We start from the raw sequence: 16,351 nt of genomic DNA, 5'->3' as shown, positions 1-16,351 counted from the left end.
TTCCCTCAGCACACACGTCTTGCTAAGAAACACCACCAGGCCCTCCGCACTGCAGCACCACCATCACTCCGCAGAGGAACACGTGAAGTCCTCCTTCTGAAACCAGGTCTCCGGGAAACGGCTGCGAAATGCCCACCAAACAAATCCAAATCACTTTCGGGGTGTCAGGTAGCCACGGGCTGGATTTTGAGGGAAGGGGAGATGTCAGGCTGATCTAGGGAGGCACTGGCGAAGATTGAGGGCCAAGCCCCTGCAGGGAGCTGTCAGGGGTGGCGAGTGTCCTGTCCGTAGCCCTGGGCGAGCCAAGACTGATGTTGCCTGTGGGGAGGCAGGCGGCAGAGCTGCTCCAGGCGTGTGTGGTCCACACAGTGGGGCATGTGTGAAGTGTTCCCGGGACTCAAGCACACATTCAATGTACGTGCAGCATATGAGAGCCTCTAATTTTCAGAATTGCTCCTCCACGTGTTAAGGTGATTTTACGTGTTGAAGGGGAAAATGGGTTTCCCATACCGTGTCCTTTTCCATTTTTTTCTTAGCGATTCTTTTGACTGACCAGGGTGAAAACTGTGGCAGAAAATACAAATAGGTCTTTCCAGGGTGTGTTAGACGCAAGCCCCGTGTAGAAGTCAAACAAGAGGGGTGTGGGATTCCATCCCCTCTGGGTGCTTTTCCAGGCTCTCATCACCGAGGACTGAGTTTGGCAGGGGCCCCCAGAGAAGGAAAATGAGAAACGGACCACTTGCTCTGCAATCCATACTCCTAAGGGGAATAGAGGGAGTGCGTCCTCTGTGTGTCCGATGCCCTGTGTCTTCTGGGCGAGGCTTTCATTTGGAGCTGAGAACCTGAAGCTCAAATTAACGTAAGCGGCTAAGACGCTCCGTGTGTGTGTGTGTGTGTGTGTGTTTTGGGGGGTGGGGGAGGGTACTCTTTGGTCCAGAGCCGAGGTCTCTGCGCTTCCAGCCCAGTTCCCCACGCCAGCCCTGATGGGCGCGGAGTCTCTTTGTCCAAGACAGACAAAGGAAGACAGAGCCAGAATGAAGTCAACAACTTTTATTACAGCTCACATATTTCATAGAAAAAGGAATGTAGCGTCAGGTCCGGTTGTATGAAAAACGGTAAAATGCAGGTTCGTCCTGGTTGCTCTGTTGCCACCCGGGGCAGGCTCTCCGCGACATCAGGCACAGCAGCTGCACTTGTCCGAGGCCCCTTTGCAGACGCAGCCCTGGGCACACTTGGCGCAGCCCACGGGGCAGCAGGAGCAGCAGCCTGGGGAAGCGAGGGCAGCGTGCGGTCGGACCACGCGTTGTCCGGAGCCACCCTTCCCAGCAGCAGGCCTGGCCCCAGCTGCCCTCAGGCCCAGACCCTGAGTTTAGGATGGTGTCCTCTGTCCTGAGATAATTGCTCTCAGACACTCCGTTCAGGTTGCCTGCCCCATCGGTGCCCAGGACAGGGCACAGAGCCTTGGAGAGACAGTGAGCAGGGCCTCTGGGGACAAGAGAAAGCCAGCGCCCAGCACCGTCAGTGCTGTGAGCAAAGTCCTCAGGATCAAAGTGGAGGCAAACCCCTGACAGAGCAGCTCCCGCTCGGGATAGGGAAGCTCTGGGCTGCTTCGACAGGAAGGGGCTGCCCCAGGTCTGAGAAACCACACACGGTCACTAGTTCATGTCCCTAAAGTGCTTCAGTCCCTGAGAGGATTCAGAAGCGTGACTCAGGAGGCAGGAGGACTAGTTCTACTGACAGGTCAGAGGTTGCTTGTTAATGACCCGTCTGGGCCTCAGTCTCCCTGTTCTCTAGTGCGCGCCTGGGTCTCGGCCATCTGGAAGGTGATTCCACCTCTGATTGTGAATCCCTTCCTGGTGAGGGGGGCGGGGGTGGGGGTGGGGGTGGGGGTTACCGGGAAGTTTGGTCACTGTCCTGCTCCTGCCTGCTGAGCTCTGGGCTCCCTGCTCGCACCCAGCCCAGACCCCGCATTCCCAGAGAAGGCCCCGCACACTCACTCTTCTTGCAGGAGGTGCATCTGCAGGCTTTGCAGGTGCAGGAGCCAGCGCAGCTGCAGGAGCCGCCTGCCAGGAAGGGAAAGGCCCGCGGTGAGCAGGGAGAGGGATGCAGGAGCTACAGCAGACGGTCAGCAATGCCTCCCTGAGCCCTCCTCCTCTGTCAGGACCCAGCCCTGGGAGCTCGTGTCCACTCAGGCAGATAGAGAAGCCCCAGCTCCTCTCTTCTGGTCCAAGGAGAGTAGGTCCCCTCCTGATGGACTCCACAGGGAAGGTCCCAGGCTCCAGACCCAGCCCAGGCTGACTGGGGCTGGGGGCCAGGGCCCATGGCCTGAACCCCGAAGAGGCGATGTCCCCTCCTCCCCTCAAGTCCTGGCAGCTCCGAGGCCTCCTCCAAACACTGGGTCCCGGTCTAGCAGTCCCCTGACCTGACCAGCTGGGTGACCTCAAGAAGGAGAGCCTGCAGCCTCCGTGCCCTCAGTGTTAACGGAGAGGCAAAGGGAGACTGACATGCTCTCAGGAGCCTGGCTAGCAAGAAAGCCCTGGACCCGTGACAGGAGTCCTCCTGAGCTCCAACTCAAAACCCTCCCTTCTCGTCCTGTGCCTGGGAAGGGGGGCATCCTAAGGCTCAAAGCCAGGGTTCCCTTACCAGTGGGGCAGGAGCACTTGGGGTCCATCTGGAGGAGGAGTGAGGCCCGAGGTCCAAAGCGAGGGGCGAAGCGGCTTCACTGGTCCGGTGGGGGGCGTGTGGGAGCCAGGAGCCCGTGGGCTCAGTTATAGGCCGAGGAGGCGGCCCGGGCGCAGAGGCCCCGCCCCCGCCTTGCACCCGCCCCGCGGATCCGCGCCCGCGCCCGCGCTCGCGCTGCCCGCGGCGCCCTGGGCCGGGCTGTGAGCAACACGCGGGGCCGAGCGCACGATTCCACTTCGGTGCCGGCTGGAGCGGAGGAAGCGGGTGCCGTGCGGTAAGCGGTGTCCCAGCCCCCTGGCCGCCCCTTCGCAATGTGCCCGACGGGAGCAGCCCCCCCTGTTGCCGGGTTGTGCGGGAATCCAGCTCCCGCGTCCTCCGGTCTTCCCCGCCCCAGGCCGCGCGCCGCCGGCCTCCGGGTCGCCGTTTCCTGCAGCTTGAGAACAGCCCCCGCCTCCCGCTCGTGTCCCTGGCTTGGCCGGAGCCGGGGAACGGTGTCAGAGACCGCAGGCGCATGTGACCCTCACCGCCGTTTCGCCCACCCCGTGTGTCCCCAGGCGTTGGCAGCCCCGGTCCCCACCACGGTCCTTTGGAAGCACTTTTCCGGTACCGTCTCCTGTAACCGCCCCGCGATGAACATTGCCTTCAGCCGCTAGTCGTCACTTGTGTTTTCCTTTCCTGGAGGGATCATGGCGCATTTCTCCGGGGGCTCCTTTGCCTAAACTTTCCAGGGGCGCTCCTCACCGTGGCCGGTCCACCCCACGCCAGGGTGGAGGTTCCCTAATCATGGGGTGCTCCCCAGGGAAGGCATCATTGTAGGCGATAGGCAGACCTGGCACGAAATAACAAAGCGGGACAAGTGGACAGTTCCTTTGGGTAGTCCTGACGATTACACACCATGGAGTCCATGCCAAGCCTTGTTAATCACTTTTGCTCTTTGAATTGTCACACCCACCCGGAAGGGAGCTAGTAGTCAGGAGCCCGTTCCCCAAAGGCCAAACTACCTACAGTACGAGGAGGCTACAGTAAAGGCAGGCACACAGTGCTGGGGAGCGGTGCCCTGCTTCTGTGTTCTTGTGGCTTCGCAGCTGAAAGAGAGAGTCAGTGAGAAAGCTCCCCTTTGGCCCAGAGCTGTGTCTTCAGCCCGTCTCTACCGTGTCCAGCTCAATCCTGGGGGGGACCGAAGTGACAGAATAGGAATGTATTTATGCTTTTGTGGCTTCCTTCTGACTCTCTCCTTCAGTAGTGTTCAAGAGGTTTCTTTTGGTATAACATATTTCAGAAAATCCCTGAAAAGAAAATGGTAAGGAAATCCTGATGCAGGTGACAGCAGAGGTGGCAGGATCCTTCTGTATCTGTTAGGAGGACACCGACTGTCTTGCTCACGGCTTTCTATCTGTAGTGTCAATGGCTCTTTGGCGTGAAGGGAGGATAACCCCCTCAGGGGAAGTGGTCCCATGCTCACAGGGTTGATGAGGACGACCCAGAACACAGAGCTAAACACACCATCCTTGCGTGCGTGTCTGGAAGGAGAACAATGTCTCCTAGGCTAATGATAACAAAGAAATAAATAAATAGGTGATATGATAGATTGCTCACTGAGTGCCCAGTATATTCTGACATTCTTTGCATGTATTCAATTCTTTCATCCCGAGAGAGCCAGACACTATTTTTTTGCCCTTTAGAGCAGAGGAGACTGAGCCACAGAGAGGTTATGTCCCATGGCTATATGTGGCACAGATGGGACTGGCCCTCCTGCAGGCTGACTGCAGCCCCCCGCCCAACCGGACAGCATGTCATCCCATGAAAGGTGAGGACACTGAACACCTGGCCCAGAGGCAGCAGTGGGAAAGCACTGAGCAGCTGGCAGTCAGAACCCTCTGCACAGCTCTGTGACCTCTCTGGGCTTCAGCCTCCCACCTCTGCAGCCAGGAGCACAGCGGGACTGTCTCCGAAGACCCTTGCGGCCCTGAAAAAGGAGAGGCCGGATTCAGCCTCCAGTGATGTCACAACCGGCACCATGTGGCCGGGAGGTGAGACAGCTGTAGTGCAGGTTTAGTCCTTTGAGTCTAGGCTGTGTGCCCTTGGGTAAGTTGCTTAACCTCTCTGGAATTGGCACCGTCGCTCCAGACCATGCAGGTTCACTGAGTGTGTCCAAATGCTGTGGCGGTGACTCGTTGCATGGGGCTTGTTGGAGGAGATCCCCACGCCCTCTGGCACTGGATAAGCAAGGTTCCTATCCATCTCTGCCCTCACCATGGGCTTGCTTGCAAACCAGGGAGCCTTTCTCCAGGAGCTTGTTGGGAGCTAAAGGATTCTCTGTGCACAGATGTCAGTGTGGAGATAGCGATCATACAGGACACCGTTCGGGAAGCCCGAGCTGGGAGCCAGGCCACTGTCTCGCTTATTCCCCCTCTTGGAAATTAATCTTTTCTATAGAAAGGAGGAAATGAAATCTCAGAGAGTATCAGTGACTTGCCAGGTCAGGAAGTGGCACGGTGGCTGTGAACCCGGGTGCCTGACACCAGCACCCACGCACGCAGCACGGGCCGGCTCCCGAAATGCCCTCTTCACACAGGGCACCTGTGGCCGATCTTGGTCCTGACTTCTGAGCCTCTTGTCTCCTCTTTCTCTTGGAGTGCCCATCAAATAGGAATTCCCTCCCCAGACCGCCAGGGGGCGCAGCACCTGAACTATATCACCTGTTCCCTCAGCACACACGTCTTGCTAAGAAACACCACCAGGCCCTCCTCACTGCAGCACCACCATCACTCCGCAGAGGAACACGTGAAGTCCTCCTCCTGAAACCAAGTCTCCGGGAAACGGCTGGGAAATGCCCACCAAACAAATCCAAATCACTTTCGGGGTGTCAGGTAGCCACGGGCTGGATTTTGAGGGAAGGGGAGATGTCAGGCTGATCTAGGGAGGCACTGGCGAAGATTGAGGGCCAAGCCCCTGCAGGGAGCTGTCAGGGGTGGCGAGTGTCCTGTCCGTAGCCCTGGGCGAGCCAAGACTGATGTTGCCTGTGGGGAGGCAGGCGGCAGAGCTGCTCCAGGCGTGTGTGGTCCACACAGTGGGGCATGTGTGAAGTGTTCCCGGGACTCAAGCACACATTCAATGTACGTGCAGCATATGAGAGCCTCTAATTTTCAGAATTGCTCCTCCACGTGTTAAGGTGATTTTACGTGTTGAAGGGGAAAATGGGTTTCCCATACCGTGTCCTTTTCCATTTTTTTCTTAGCGATTCTTTTGACTGACCAGGGTGAAAACTGTGGCAGAAAATACAAATAGGTCTTTCCAGGGTGTGTTAGACGCAAGCCCCGTGTAGAAGTCAAACAAGAGGGGTGTGGGATTCCATCCCCTCTGGGTGCTTTTCCAGGCTCTCATCACCGAGGACTGAGTTTGGCAGGGGCCCCCAGAGAAGGAAAATGAGAAACGGACCACTTGCTCTGCAATCCATACTCCTAAGGGGAATAGAGGGAGTGCGTCCTCTGTGTGTCCGATGCCCTGTGTCTTCTGGGCGAGGCTTTCATTTGGAGCTGAGAACCTGAAGCTCAAATTAACGTAAGCGGCTAAGACGCTCCGTGTGTGTGTGTGTGTGTGTGTGTGTTTTGGGGGGTGGGGGAGGGTACTCTTTGGTCCAGAGCCGAGGTCTCTGCGCTTCCAGCCCAGTTCCCCACGCCAGCCCTGATGGGCGCGGAGTCTCTTTGTCCAAGACAGACAAAGGAAGACAGAGCCAGAATGAAGTCAACAACTTTTATTACAGCTCACATATTTCATAGAAAAAGGAATGTAGCGTCAGGTCCGGCTGTATGAAAAACGGTAAAATGCAGGTTCGTCCTGGTTGCTCTGTTGCCACCCGGGGCAGGCTCTCCGCGACATCAGGCACAGCAGCTGCACTTGTCCGAGGCCCCTTTGCAGACGCAGCCCTGGGCACACTTGGCGCAGCCCACGGGGCAGCAGGAGCAGCAGCCTGGGGAAGCGAGGGCAGCGTGCGGTCGGACCACGCGTTGTCCGGAGCCACCCTTCCCAGCAGCAGGCCTGGCCCCAGCTGCCCTCAGGCCCAGACCCTGAGTTTAGGATGGTGTCCTCTGTCCTGAGATAATTGCTCTCAGACACTCCGTTCAGGTTGCCTGCCCCATCGGTGCCCAGGACAGGGCACAGAGCCTTGGAGAGACAGTGAGCAGGGCCTCTGGGGACAAGAGAAAGCCAGCGCCCAGCACCGTCAGTGCTGTGAGCAAAGTCCTCAGGATCAAAGTGGAGGCAAACCCCTGACAGAGCAGCTCCCGCTCGGGATAGGGAAGCTCTGGGCTGCTTCGACAGGAAGGGGCTGCCCCAGGTCTGAGAAACCACACACGGTCACTAGTTCATGTCCCTAAAGTGCTTCAGTCCCTGAGAGGATTCAGAAGCGTGACTCAGGAGGCAGGAGGACTAGTTCTACTGACAGGTCAGAGGTTGCTTGTTAATGACCCGTCTGGGCCTCAGTCTCCCTGTTCTCTAGTGCGCGCCTGGGTCTCGGTCATCTGGAAGGTGATTCCACCTCTGATTGCGAATCCCTTCCTGGTGAGGGGGGCGGGGTGGGGGTGGGGGTTACCGGGAAGTTTGGTCACTGTCCTGCTCCTGCCTGCTGAGCTCTGGGCTCCCTCCTCGCACTCAGCCCAGACCCCGCATTCTCAGAGAAGGCCCCGCACACTCACTCTTCTTGCAGGAGTTGCATCTGCAGGCTTTGCAGGTGCAGGAGCCAGCGCAGCTGCAGGAGCCGCCTGCCAGGAAGGGAAAGGCCCGCGGTGAGCAGGGAGAGGGATGCAGGAGCTACAGCAGACGGTCAGCAATGCCTCCCTGAGCCCTCCTCCTCTGTCAGGACCCAGCCCTGGGAGCTCGTGTCCACTCAGGCGGATAGAGAAGCCCCAGCTCCTCTCTTCTGGTCCAAGGAGAGTAGGTCCCCTCCTGATGGACTGCACAGGGAAGGTCCCAGGCTCCAGACCCAGCCCAGGCTGACTGGGGCTGGGGGCCAGGGCCCATGGCGTGAACCCGAAAGAGGCAATGTCCCCTCCTCCCCTCAAGTCCTGGCAGCTCCGAGGCCTACTTCAAGCACTGGGTCTCGCAATCCCTTACCTGCTAGGTGACCTTAACAAAGACAGTCTTGAGCCTCTGTAGTCTCCATTCATAAATAGAGGCTGGAAATCTCTGGCTGTCTAGTGGTTAGGGGTCTGCGCTCTCACTTCCTAGTGTCTGCGTTCAGTCCCTGGTCAGGGAACTAAGCTCCCACAAGCCGAGTGGTTCGGCCAAAAAAAAAAAAAAATTGATTTAAAAAATGCTGTCGCTACCCTGGCTAGGAAGAAAGCACTGGGTGAACCGCGGGCGTCCACTTGTGCTCAAATTCTTCCTCACCTAACCCCAGGGACTCTGTCCTGTGCCTGAGAAGCGGGCATCCAAGCTCCAGAGCCAGGGGTTCCTTACCAGTGGAGCAGGAGCAGTTGGGGTCCATTTGTAGCTAAGGTGAGGCCGGGGGTCGAAAGCAAGCGGCCAAGAGGCACCTTATCTGGTGGGAGGCGTGTCGAGCCTAGGAGCCTGCTTGCAGTGTTTGTACCCAGAGGAGGCGGCCCGGGCGCAGAGGTCCCACCCCCTCCTTGCACCCGCTCCGCGGATCTGCGCCTGCCCCGCCCGCAGCGCCCAGGGCCGGGCTGTGAGCAACGCTCGGGGCCGAGCGCACGATTCTCCCAGTGCACATGGGTCCGCTCTGCGCACGGAGAGCCGTGTTTGGTGCCTGCTCGCGGGGAGGGACTGTTTGCCAGGAGGTACGCGGTGTCCTAGCCTCCCTGTCCGCCCCTCCCGATTTTCCCGAGGGCGGCAGCCACCTTGTTCCCGGATTTTCCAGCAACCCAGCCTCTGTGTCCTCGCCGTCTTCCCCACCCCCGCCCCCCGCGCTGTTGTCTTCACGTTCACCCTTTCCGGAGCCCGTGTGCAACCCTAGTGTCACGCTCACGTCCCAGGCATGGCTGGATCCTGGGAGTTGTGTGCAGAGACCGGTGGTGGATGTGAGCTTCACCACCAATCCTCCGACTCCCTCTTCCCCCACCATTTCCTGTCCTGGTCCCCACGATGGTCCTTAGGCAGCGTTTCTCTAACGTTTCTCCGTAAGAGCGCCGCGACCAACTCAGGCCTCTGCCTCCCATCCTTCCTTCTGTTCTCCACTACTGAATGGATGGATGGGCACATTTGTCCCGGTGCTCCTGGCCTAAACTTGCCAGGGGTTTTCCTGATCCTAGCCAGTCCACCCTGCTCCAGGATGGAGGCTCCCAAAGCATGAGATCCCACCCCATGGAAGGGATCATTGTAAGTGATGGGCAGACCTGGCATTAAATAACAAAGCATGAAAAGTGGTTATTTCCCTTTCAGTATTCAGCAGTGGGAAGAGCACTGAGCTGGCAGTCAGATCCCTCTGCATAGCTCTGTGACCTCTCTGGACTTCAGTATCCCATCTCTCCAGCCAGAAGCACAACTAGACTGTCTCAAAGGAGGCTTCCAGCTCTGAATAATGATAGGCAGGACTCAGCATTCAGTGACCTCATAATCAGCGACCTTTGGCAAGTAGGTGAGACAGCCTTACGATAGGTTCAGACCTCTGAATATGATCTGTGTGCCCTTAGGCAGGTTGCTTAAACTCTGGGTAGCTGGAACAATCATTCCAGCCCCTGCAAGTTCACTCTGTTACTGGTTCAGTGTAGATCAAGTGATATGAAGGGTGGGCATTGATTTTGTGTTTTTGTGTTTCTCCAAATGGTGTGGCAGCATCTTATCCTAGGGGGGCTATTGCAGGGCATCCACACTTCCCCTGCCAATGGATCAGTAAATTTGCAATCAAACTTTAACCTCCAGCCTGGAGGGTAAAGCTTGCAAAACCATGAGCCTTTCCCCAAGAGCTTGTTGGAATTCAACAAGATTCTGTCCCAGTAAAGTCACTGTGAACAGAAGCATCATAATAGACACTGTTTATTAAGCCCTAGTGAGGAGCTAGGCCACTCTCAATACCACATAGGGATATAATCTCCTTTTTATAGGAAATGGAGACTTAGAGAGGTTGAGCGACTCATTTAGGATACGCGGCTGGTAAGTGCCACTGTGGTCTGTGAACCAAGACTGCCTGACACCAGCACCCATGCACCCAGCACAGGCTGGCTCCTGAAATCCCCTCTTCACACAGGACACCTGTGGGTAAGTGTGGTTCTGACACTTGGGCCACGTGACTCGTCTTTCTCTTTGACTTTACATCAAATAGCAAATCCCTCCAAAAGTTGTCAGGAGTACTAGCTATTGCCATTATTTACAAGTCACTCAGCGCCTCACTCCTTCCTAATAAATACCACAACTTTGTAAATGCAGAATCTGACACTACCCTGCACAGGCAGACATGAAGTCCTTCATCTGGAACCAATTTCCAGGTACTCTCCCTCTTGTTGGGAAATGTCTGGGCATTACCTGCAAATTCCTAGTTACTTTGCTGGTTTCAAGTAGCCAAGGGCTGGATTTTGAAGGCAAAGTTCAGCCTGACCTAAAGGAACTTCCAAAGATTCAGAGCCAACTCACCGCAGGGAGCTCTCAGGGGTAGCAGGTGTCCTGTCACTGGCACTGGGCCAGCCAAGACCGATGTTCCCTGTGGGGATGGGGGGAAGAGCTACTCCAGGTGTGGGTGGTCCACACAGTGGGGCATTTGAAAGTGTTTTCAGTGTTCAACGTACTTCTTTGATGAACACGTGGTTTTTTTTAATAATTGAAGTATAGTTGATTTACAATATTGTGTTAGTTTCAAGTGAACAAACATGTTTTTACTTTTTAAATTTTTCCTGTATTACTCTGTTCTTCATATATTTATTCAAATTTATTGAATCAAAAATTGGGTTTTGTATTTTGTGTCCTTTTAAATTTTTCTTAGTAATTCACTTAATTTTATTTTACCAAAGTTTAGGTTTGTGAAGTTAGAAAATAAAAACCACAGCTAGAAAATTCACACGTCTTTCAGTGCAGGGAGTTTGAGACTTCCAGGTAGGGATTCAGGTAACTGGAGGTGTGATTCCAACTTCTTTACAGTCTATCAAGCCTAAAATCTATGAGGAAGTGAAGTTAGCCAGGGAAATCAGAGGATGGAAAATGAGGCATTGAGAAGTCACCAACCCTTGCCATGCCACCAACCCTTGACATGAGAATGGAGGGGACCTTGTATCTGCTCAACACCCTTAGAGCATCTGGTCTAATGCTCTTCCATTTTACGGAAGATGAACCCAGTGAGGGAGTGTGTCTTGTCTTAGGCACTCAGTTTGTTAGGGACTCACATTTTGTTCCAGTACCCAAGTCTCTGCACTTCTCATCCAGTCTCCTACACCAGCCCTGGATGGCACAAAAGCCCTTATTCCCAATGCACAGAAGAGAAAGCCGAGTCGGAATAGTGTCAACAACTTTTATTACCACTTACATATTTCATAGGAAAGGGAATGTAGCAATCAAGTCAGAGTTGTATAAAAACGCAGGTCGGCCCGTGTTCCTCCATTGACACCGGGGCAGGCTCTCCGCGACATCAGGCACAGCAGCTGCACTTGTCCGAGGCCCCTTTGCAGACGCAGCCCTGGGCACACTTGGCGCAGCCCACGGGGCAGCAGGAGCAGCAGCCTGGGGAGAGATGGGGGAAAGCAGATGTCAGCGATGACTTTCCCAGGCTCCTCCTTGCCCAACAGCAGCCCTGCCACAAGCCCTCAGATCCAAAGGACCCTGAGTACAGAAAAACATGCTCTGTTCCAAGACAGTTGGGAGGACCTTGGGGTTTGGCTTCCACTAGGAAATGGCTGCCCTGCCCCATCTAAGCCCAGGACAGGGCAGAAAGTCAGAAGCAGCAGTGACAGGTGCCGAAGGGCAAAGGAAGACCAGCCCCCGCCCCAGAGCCATACACTCAGAGCCCGCTCTGGGTTCCCTCCCTCACCCTAGCTGCAGCCCCCAGGTTCCCAGAGAAAGCCCCACACTCACTCTTCTTGCAGGAGGTGCATCTGCAGGCTTTGCAGGTGCAGGAGCCAGCGCAGCTGCAGGAGCCGCCTGCCAGGAAGGGAAAGGCCAGCAGTGAGCAGGGAGAGGGATGCAGGAGGTACAGCAGACGGTCAGCAATGCCTCCCTGCAACCTCTTCCTGGGTGCAGGGCCCAGTGCTAGGAACTCCCGTCCAGCATAGAACAGACAGAAGTCTCACCCCTCCTTCTCTGCCCTTCTATGCAAAGGGCTGTGTACTGCCTTGTATTTACCCCACAGGTATGGTCCCAGGCTCCAGAGCCCATTCAGGATGCCTGGGTCTGGTGGCCAGGACCTTCTGTCTGAGCCCAGAAGAGGCAATGTCCCCTCGCACCCAGCACAGGGAATGCAGAGGCCTGGACAGAGCACTGCGGCCGACCCAGAAGTCCCCTGACACCTGGATGGTGTGGCGCAGAACAGCCTTGAGCCTCAGGCCTCTCGCCTCTGAAATGGAAGCCCCAGTTGGATGGAAACGCTCTAATGGGGCATGAAGACGCTTGACCAGGGAGAAAGCACGTGCCGGGTTAACTACAGAAGCCCACTTCAGCTCAAGCTCAAAATATTCCTCCCTCCTCCAAACCCAGGGATGCTTCTTGGTATTGGGGAAGGGGCATCCAAAGTTCCAGAGCCAGAAGTCCCTTACCAGTGGAGCAGGAGCAGTTGGGGTCCATTTGGAGGCGAGGTGAGGCGGGAGGTCCAAAGCAAGTGGCACAGAACAGGGTCTTGGGCCGGTTGGGGGCGTGTTGGAACCTAGGAGCCGGCGGGTTCAGTTTATACCCAGAGGAAGCGGCCCGGGCGCAGAGGTCCCGCCCCCGCCTTGCACGCGGCGCGCGGATCTGCGCCTGTTCAGCCGGCGGCGCCCGTTCCGGCTGTGCGCAGCTGGCCGGGCCGAGCGCAGCGTTCCGTGAGCAAGGATTGGGTCGGTGTGCAGCGCTGCGGCCGCCCCTTTGGCGCTAGAACTCGCGGAGGGACGGTGTGCTGGGCGGCTCCCGGCTTCCCAGCTTCCCTGCCTTCCCCTTCCCAATTTTCCCAAGGTAGGCAGTCACCTTTGTTCCGGGATCTTCCAGGAACCCAGTTCCCCCTCTCTTTGCCACCCCAGGCCCCATTGCCTTTGGGTTCAAGTTCGTCCTTTCCGGAGCCCGTGTGCCCCCCCCCGGCCTCCTCCCCCCCCCCCCCCCCGGCCTGTGCTCATGTCCCTGGCTTGAAGGGGGCGGTGGAAAGAGCCGAGGGAGTTGTGTGCAGCGTCCCAGCGGCGGATGTGACGTTTGCCTCCCAGTACTTTTCCTTTGCCTGTGCCCAGAGGGACTTAGGCCCTATTTTTCTGTCTCAGTTTCAAGGCGGACGCTGGCCTCTGTCTGCTCCATCCTTCCTCCACTCTCTAAAAGTTTGAAGGGATGTATGGGCACATTTGTCTGGATCCTTTGCACAGAACTCTCCAGAGACTCTCCACAGCCTAGCCAGCCCACCTCACTCCAGGAAAGTTGTTCAGAAAGTGGGATGCCTCCAGGGGAGGGATCATTTTAGGTGATAGGCAGATCTAGCATCTGCATATCAAGAAAAATAATTGTTTCCCTTTCAATATTACTGACAATTAGACAGCGTTGTGTGTGTGTCCCACCTGGTTAATCATTTTTTGATCTTTCAACCCTCACAATGACTCAAAAAGAGGAATACTGTTATTTATGAGCCCATTTGGCTGGTGGGAAAGGTAAGTCACAAGGATGTTAAATAACTTGCCCAGGGTCACAGAGCTGGGAAGTAGTGCCACTGGATCTGAATCCAGTCAGCTTCCCAAGGGAAGAAGTTCAAAGATAAAGTTTTCCTTTGGCCCAGAGTTTTCCTTTGATGTATATTCAACATCAGTGTACTGCTTGAAATCTTTTAAACAGAGATAAGCCTCAAGCTTATCAGCTCTTCAGGCCCATGTCATGATTTTGTTTTCAAGGACCTAGATTGCCTTTTCCTTCTGCAAGACATCATACTGGTCCAGTACACTGATGATATTATGCTGCTCGGAGCTAGTTGCAAGAAGTAGCAACTACTCTAGGCTTATTGGTTGAGACTCTGCAATGGCTGTAAAAAAGCCTGTGGAATAGAGGAGATCCCTTAGGGCATCTCTTAGTACTACCCTGCCCTGTGATTAAAGTCAGTGAAAAACTACTATAACAAGCCAATCAAGGCAGGACTGATAAAGGCTCAGACCCTTCAAAAATGAATGTTTGGGTCACCCCAGCATCCTAAGGAACCATGACCAACTGAGGTGCATGCAGGGAGCAAAGGGAATACAGAATAGGTAGTATACGAAGATGTTTATAAATGTCAGCTGTGACCACATGACCAGTTCCAGAAACAGAAATGACAACTGTAAGTGTTAGGAGTACTTCTTCATTATTTTGTTATAGATATGTTTTTATATATACGGCAAATATCTTTGTTTTCTTCCCTCTTTTATCCCCTTCTCATATAACATAGAATGTATTGACTTTACATTGTAGTATTTACGTATTGTTAACATCACAGTATTTGTTATGTGATATCAAGTACAAAAGTGACCATCACCCAAAGAGTTTGCGTCCTCCTTTGGGGACAGTGTTATACGTTTTCAGTTGTAGGTAGGATAGTTGTGTCATGTTAGGCAGAAGTATGACCTTGTTATTGTCTTTGTTGGGAGATTAAGTACGGTTTACGAAGTTGTGTGGGTGCTAGTTTGATAAGTGGTGGTCTATAACGGTTAGTTTTATGTACCAACGTGTTTTAGGCTGTCATGCCCAATCCTTGGTCACACACTAGCCTGATGTTGCTGTGAAGGTATTTTTCAGATGTGATTAACATTTAAATCAGTAGACTGAGAAAAGCAGATTACCCTTCATAATGTGGAAGGCTTCATCCAGTCAGTGAAGGCCTTAGAGGAAAAACTGAGGTCTCTTGAAGAGGAGGGAATTGGGCCTCCAGACGGCCTTTAGACTCAAGATTGCAACCAACATCAACTCCTACTGGAATTTCCAGGCTGCTGGCTAGCCCTATAAATTTCAGTCGTGCCAGCTTCCACAGTTGCATGAGCCAATTTCTTAAAATAAATCTCTCTCTCCCTCTCTCTTTATCTATCTCTCTATCTACCTACCTACCTACACCCTGCTGGTTCTGTTTCTCTGGAGAATGCTAATACAAATATATTTTAAAACATATAAATCATTAAAGGAAAAATGTTTAGTAAAATACTGGTGCAAGTGGTAGCAAAGGGCACAGACTGTTGTGCTCAGGGTTATAAATCCCCAGTGCTGATCGGTTGAGGACAACACAGGACACACAGCTAGGCACACCACCACTGCTTCTGTGTCTAGAGGTACATAAATACCCCCTATGTTTAATAATAATAATAATAAATGGCTAACGTTATAGACCACTCACCACGTGCCAAACACCATACTAAGTTCTTTACATGTACTAGTTCTTTAATCTTCTGAATCATATGCTTTTATTTTGCCCCTTTAAAAGTGGAGGAGACTGAGCCACAGAGGGATTATATCCTGTGGCTATAAGTGATGCAGGTGAGATAGGCACTCATGCAGCCTGACTGCAGCATCATGCCCTCACCCACGATCTTACACCAGGACTTCATATGACAGGTGAGGATGTTGAAAGCTGACACAGAGGCAGCAATGGGAAGAGCACTGAGCAGGCAGTCTGTATAGTTCTGTGACCTCTCTGGAATTCAGTTTCCCATGTGTCAAGCCAGGAGCACAATCTGTCCATTTCGAAAGGTCCTTCTAACTCTGAATAGTGAGAGGCAGGATTTAGCATTCAGTGACATCATTATCTGCCAGCTGTGGCCAGGGGGTGAGGTCAGCTGTAGTGTAGGTTCAGACCTCTGACCTCTGAGCTGTGTGACCTTGGGCAGGTTGCTTAACCTCTCTGGAATCAGCACAATCACTCCAACCCCTGCACATTCACTCTCTCACTGGTTCCTGTGCAGATCAAACGACATGAAGCATGGGAATGGCTTCTGAGTCTGTCCAAATGCTGTGGCAGCATCTTGTCCTGGGGGTCTCTTTGGAGGTCATCCATACTCCCTTTGGCACCGGATCAGCAAATTTCCAATCCCATCCTTAACCTCCAACCCAGAATAATGCTTCTAAACCAATGAGCTTTTCCCCAAGAGCTTGTTGGGAGCTAAAAGGATTCTCTCTCCACGAATGTCAGTGTGGACATAATGATCATAATGGCCACTGTTTATTAAGCCAGGACACTATCATTTAATCCCCACATAGAGATATAATCTCTTTTTCACAAATGGGAAAATAGAGACTCAGATGTTGAGTAACATGCCCAGGCCATACCACCTGTGGCGAAACAGGCAGGCTGTGAACTGAGACGCCCACGCACTCAGCACAGGCTGGTTTCTGAAATCCCCTCTTCACACAGGGCACCTGTGGGCAAGCATGGTCTTGACTCTTGGGCCACGTGACTTGTCTTTCTCTTTTATTTTACATCAAATAGCCATTCCCTCCACAAATAGCCAGGGGGACTAACTGTTGGCATTAATTACAAGTCACAGGGCGCCTCACTCCTGCCTAATAAACACCACCACACCCTCCAAACTGCAGAATCTGCCATCACCCAGCA

At 54.1% G+C, this 16,351-nt stretch overlaps 3 protein-coding genes and 1 long non-coding RNA gene across 9 annotated transcripts in view; 1 reads left to right on the top strand and 3 right to left on the bottom strand.

Annotated features, from left to right (window-relative positions):
• Positions 1–1,035: 1,035 nt before the first annotated feature.
• On the bottom strand, positions 1,036–2,731 carry LOC130705750 (metallothionein-1E-like). Its single transcript, XM_057534630.1, has 3 exons — positions 2,644–2,731; positions 1,998–2,063; positions 1,036–1,266 (listed from the first exon to the last, which is right to left on the bottom strand). Exons 1-3 carry the CDS (start codon positions 2,669–2,671, stop codon positions 1,175–1,177), a joined length of 186 nt encoding a protein of 61 aa, XP_057390613.1. The 5' UTR covers positions 2,672–2,731; the 3' UTR covers positions 1,036–1,174.
• A 23-nt stretch (positions 2,732–2,754) lies between these two features.
• The window catches only part of LOC130705752 (uncharacterized), a 57,622-nt gene continuing 44,025 nt past the window's right edge, over positions 2,755–16,351 (top strand). For 2 of the 6 annotated variants that reach the window (XR_009006137.1, XR_009006138.1), the window contains exon 1: positions 2,755–2,956. This is a non-coding gene — a long non-coding RNA (uncharacterized LOC130705752). Of the gene's footprint in view, positions 2,957–9,740; positions 9,790–12,578; positions 12,763–16,351 lie in introns of those variants that run through there. The other 4 variants (XR_009006139.1, XR_009006140.1, XR_009006135.1 and 1 more) reach the window with 4 other exon arrangements.
• LOC130705749 (metallothionein-1E-like) lies at positions 6,422–8,230 on the bottom strand. Its single transcript, XM_057534629.1, has 3 exons — positions 8,140–8,230; positions 7,377–7,442; positions 6,422–6,652 (listed from the first exon to the last, which is right to left on the bottom strand). Exons 1-3 carry the CDS (start codon positions 8,165–8,167, stop codon positions 6,561–6,563), a joined length of 186 nt encoding a protein of 61 aa, XP_057390612.1. The 5' UTR covers positions 8,168–8,230; the 3' UTR covers positions 6,422–6,560.
• Positions 11,121–12,793, bottom strand: LOC103013486 (metallothionein-1E-like). The gene is made up of 4 exons (XM_007167583.3): positions 12,775–12,793; positions 12,372–12,478; positions 11,695–11,760; positions 11,121–11,343 (listed from the first exon to the last, which is right to left on the bottom strand). The coding sequence occupies exons 2-4, from the start codon at positions 12,397–12,399 to the stop codon at positions 11,252–11,254; spliced, it is 186 nt and encodes a 61-aa protein (XP_007167645.1). The 5' UTR covers positions 12,400–12,478; positions 12,775–12,793; the 3' UTR covers positions 11,121–11,251.

Source organism: Balaenoptera acutorostrata, chromosome 19 (assembly GCF_949987535.1).
Source record: "Balaenoptera acutorostrata chromosome 19, mBalAcu1.1, whole genome shotgun sequence".
Lineage (NCBI taxonomy): Eukaryota > Metazoa > Chordata > Mammalia > Artiodactyla > Balaenopteridae > Balaenoptera > Balaenoptera acutorostrata.
This window is presented reverse-complemented; position numbering and strand designations above follow the sequence as displayed.

Bases quoted from the DNA above. Each gene is read 5' to 3' on its own strand.
- LOC130705750 (XM_057534630.1), bottom strand. From the start codon at position 2,671: ATGGACCCCAAGTGCTCCTGCCCCACTG. The intron at 2,064-2,643 runs GTAAGGGAACCC...CCTTCCTGGCAG, and splicing joins CAAGTGCTCCTGCCCCACTG to GCGGCTCCTGCAGCTGCGCT. The intron at 1,267-1,997 runs GTGAGTGTGCGG...TCGCTTCCCCAG, and splicing joins ATGCACCTCCTGCAAGAAGA to GCTGCTGCTCCTGCTGCCCC.
- LOC130705749 (XM_057534629.1), bottom strand. From the start codon at position 8,167: ATGGACCCCAACTGCTCCTGCTCCACTG. The intron at 7,443-8,139 runs GTAAGGAACCCC...CCTTCCTGGCAG, and splicing joins CAACTGCTCCTGCTCCACTG to GCGGCTCCTGCAGCTGCGCT. The intron at 6,653-7,376 runs GTGAGTGTGCGG...TCGCTTCCCCAG, and splicing joins ATGCAACTCCTGCAAGAAGA to GCTGCTGCTCCTGCTGCCCC.
- LOC103013486 (XM_007167583.3), bottom strand. From the start codon at position 12,399: ATGGACCCCAACTGCTCCTGCTCCACTG. The intron at 11,761-12,371 runs GTAAGGGACTTC...CCTTCCTGGCAG, and splicing joins CAACTGCTCCTGCTCCACTG to GCGGCTCCTGCAGCTGCGCT. The intron at 11,344-11,694 runs GTGAGTGTGGGG...ATCTCTCCCCAG, and splicing joins ATGCACCTCCTGCAAGAAGA to GCTGCTGCTCCTGCTGCCCC.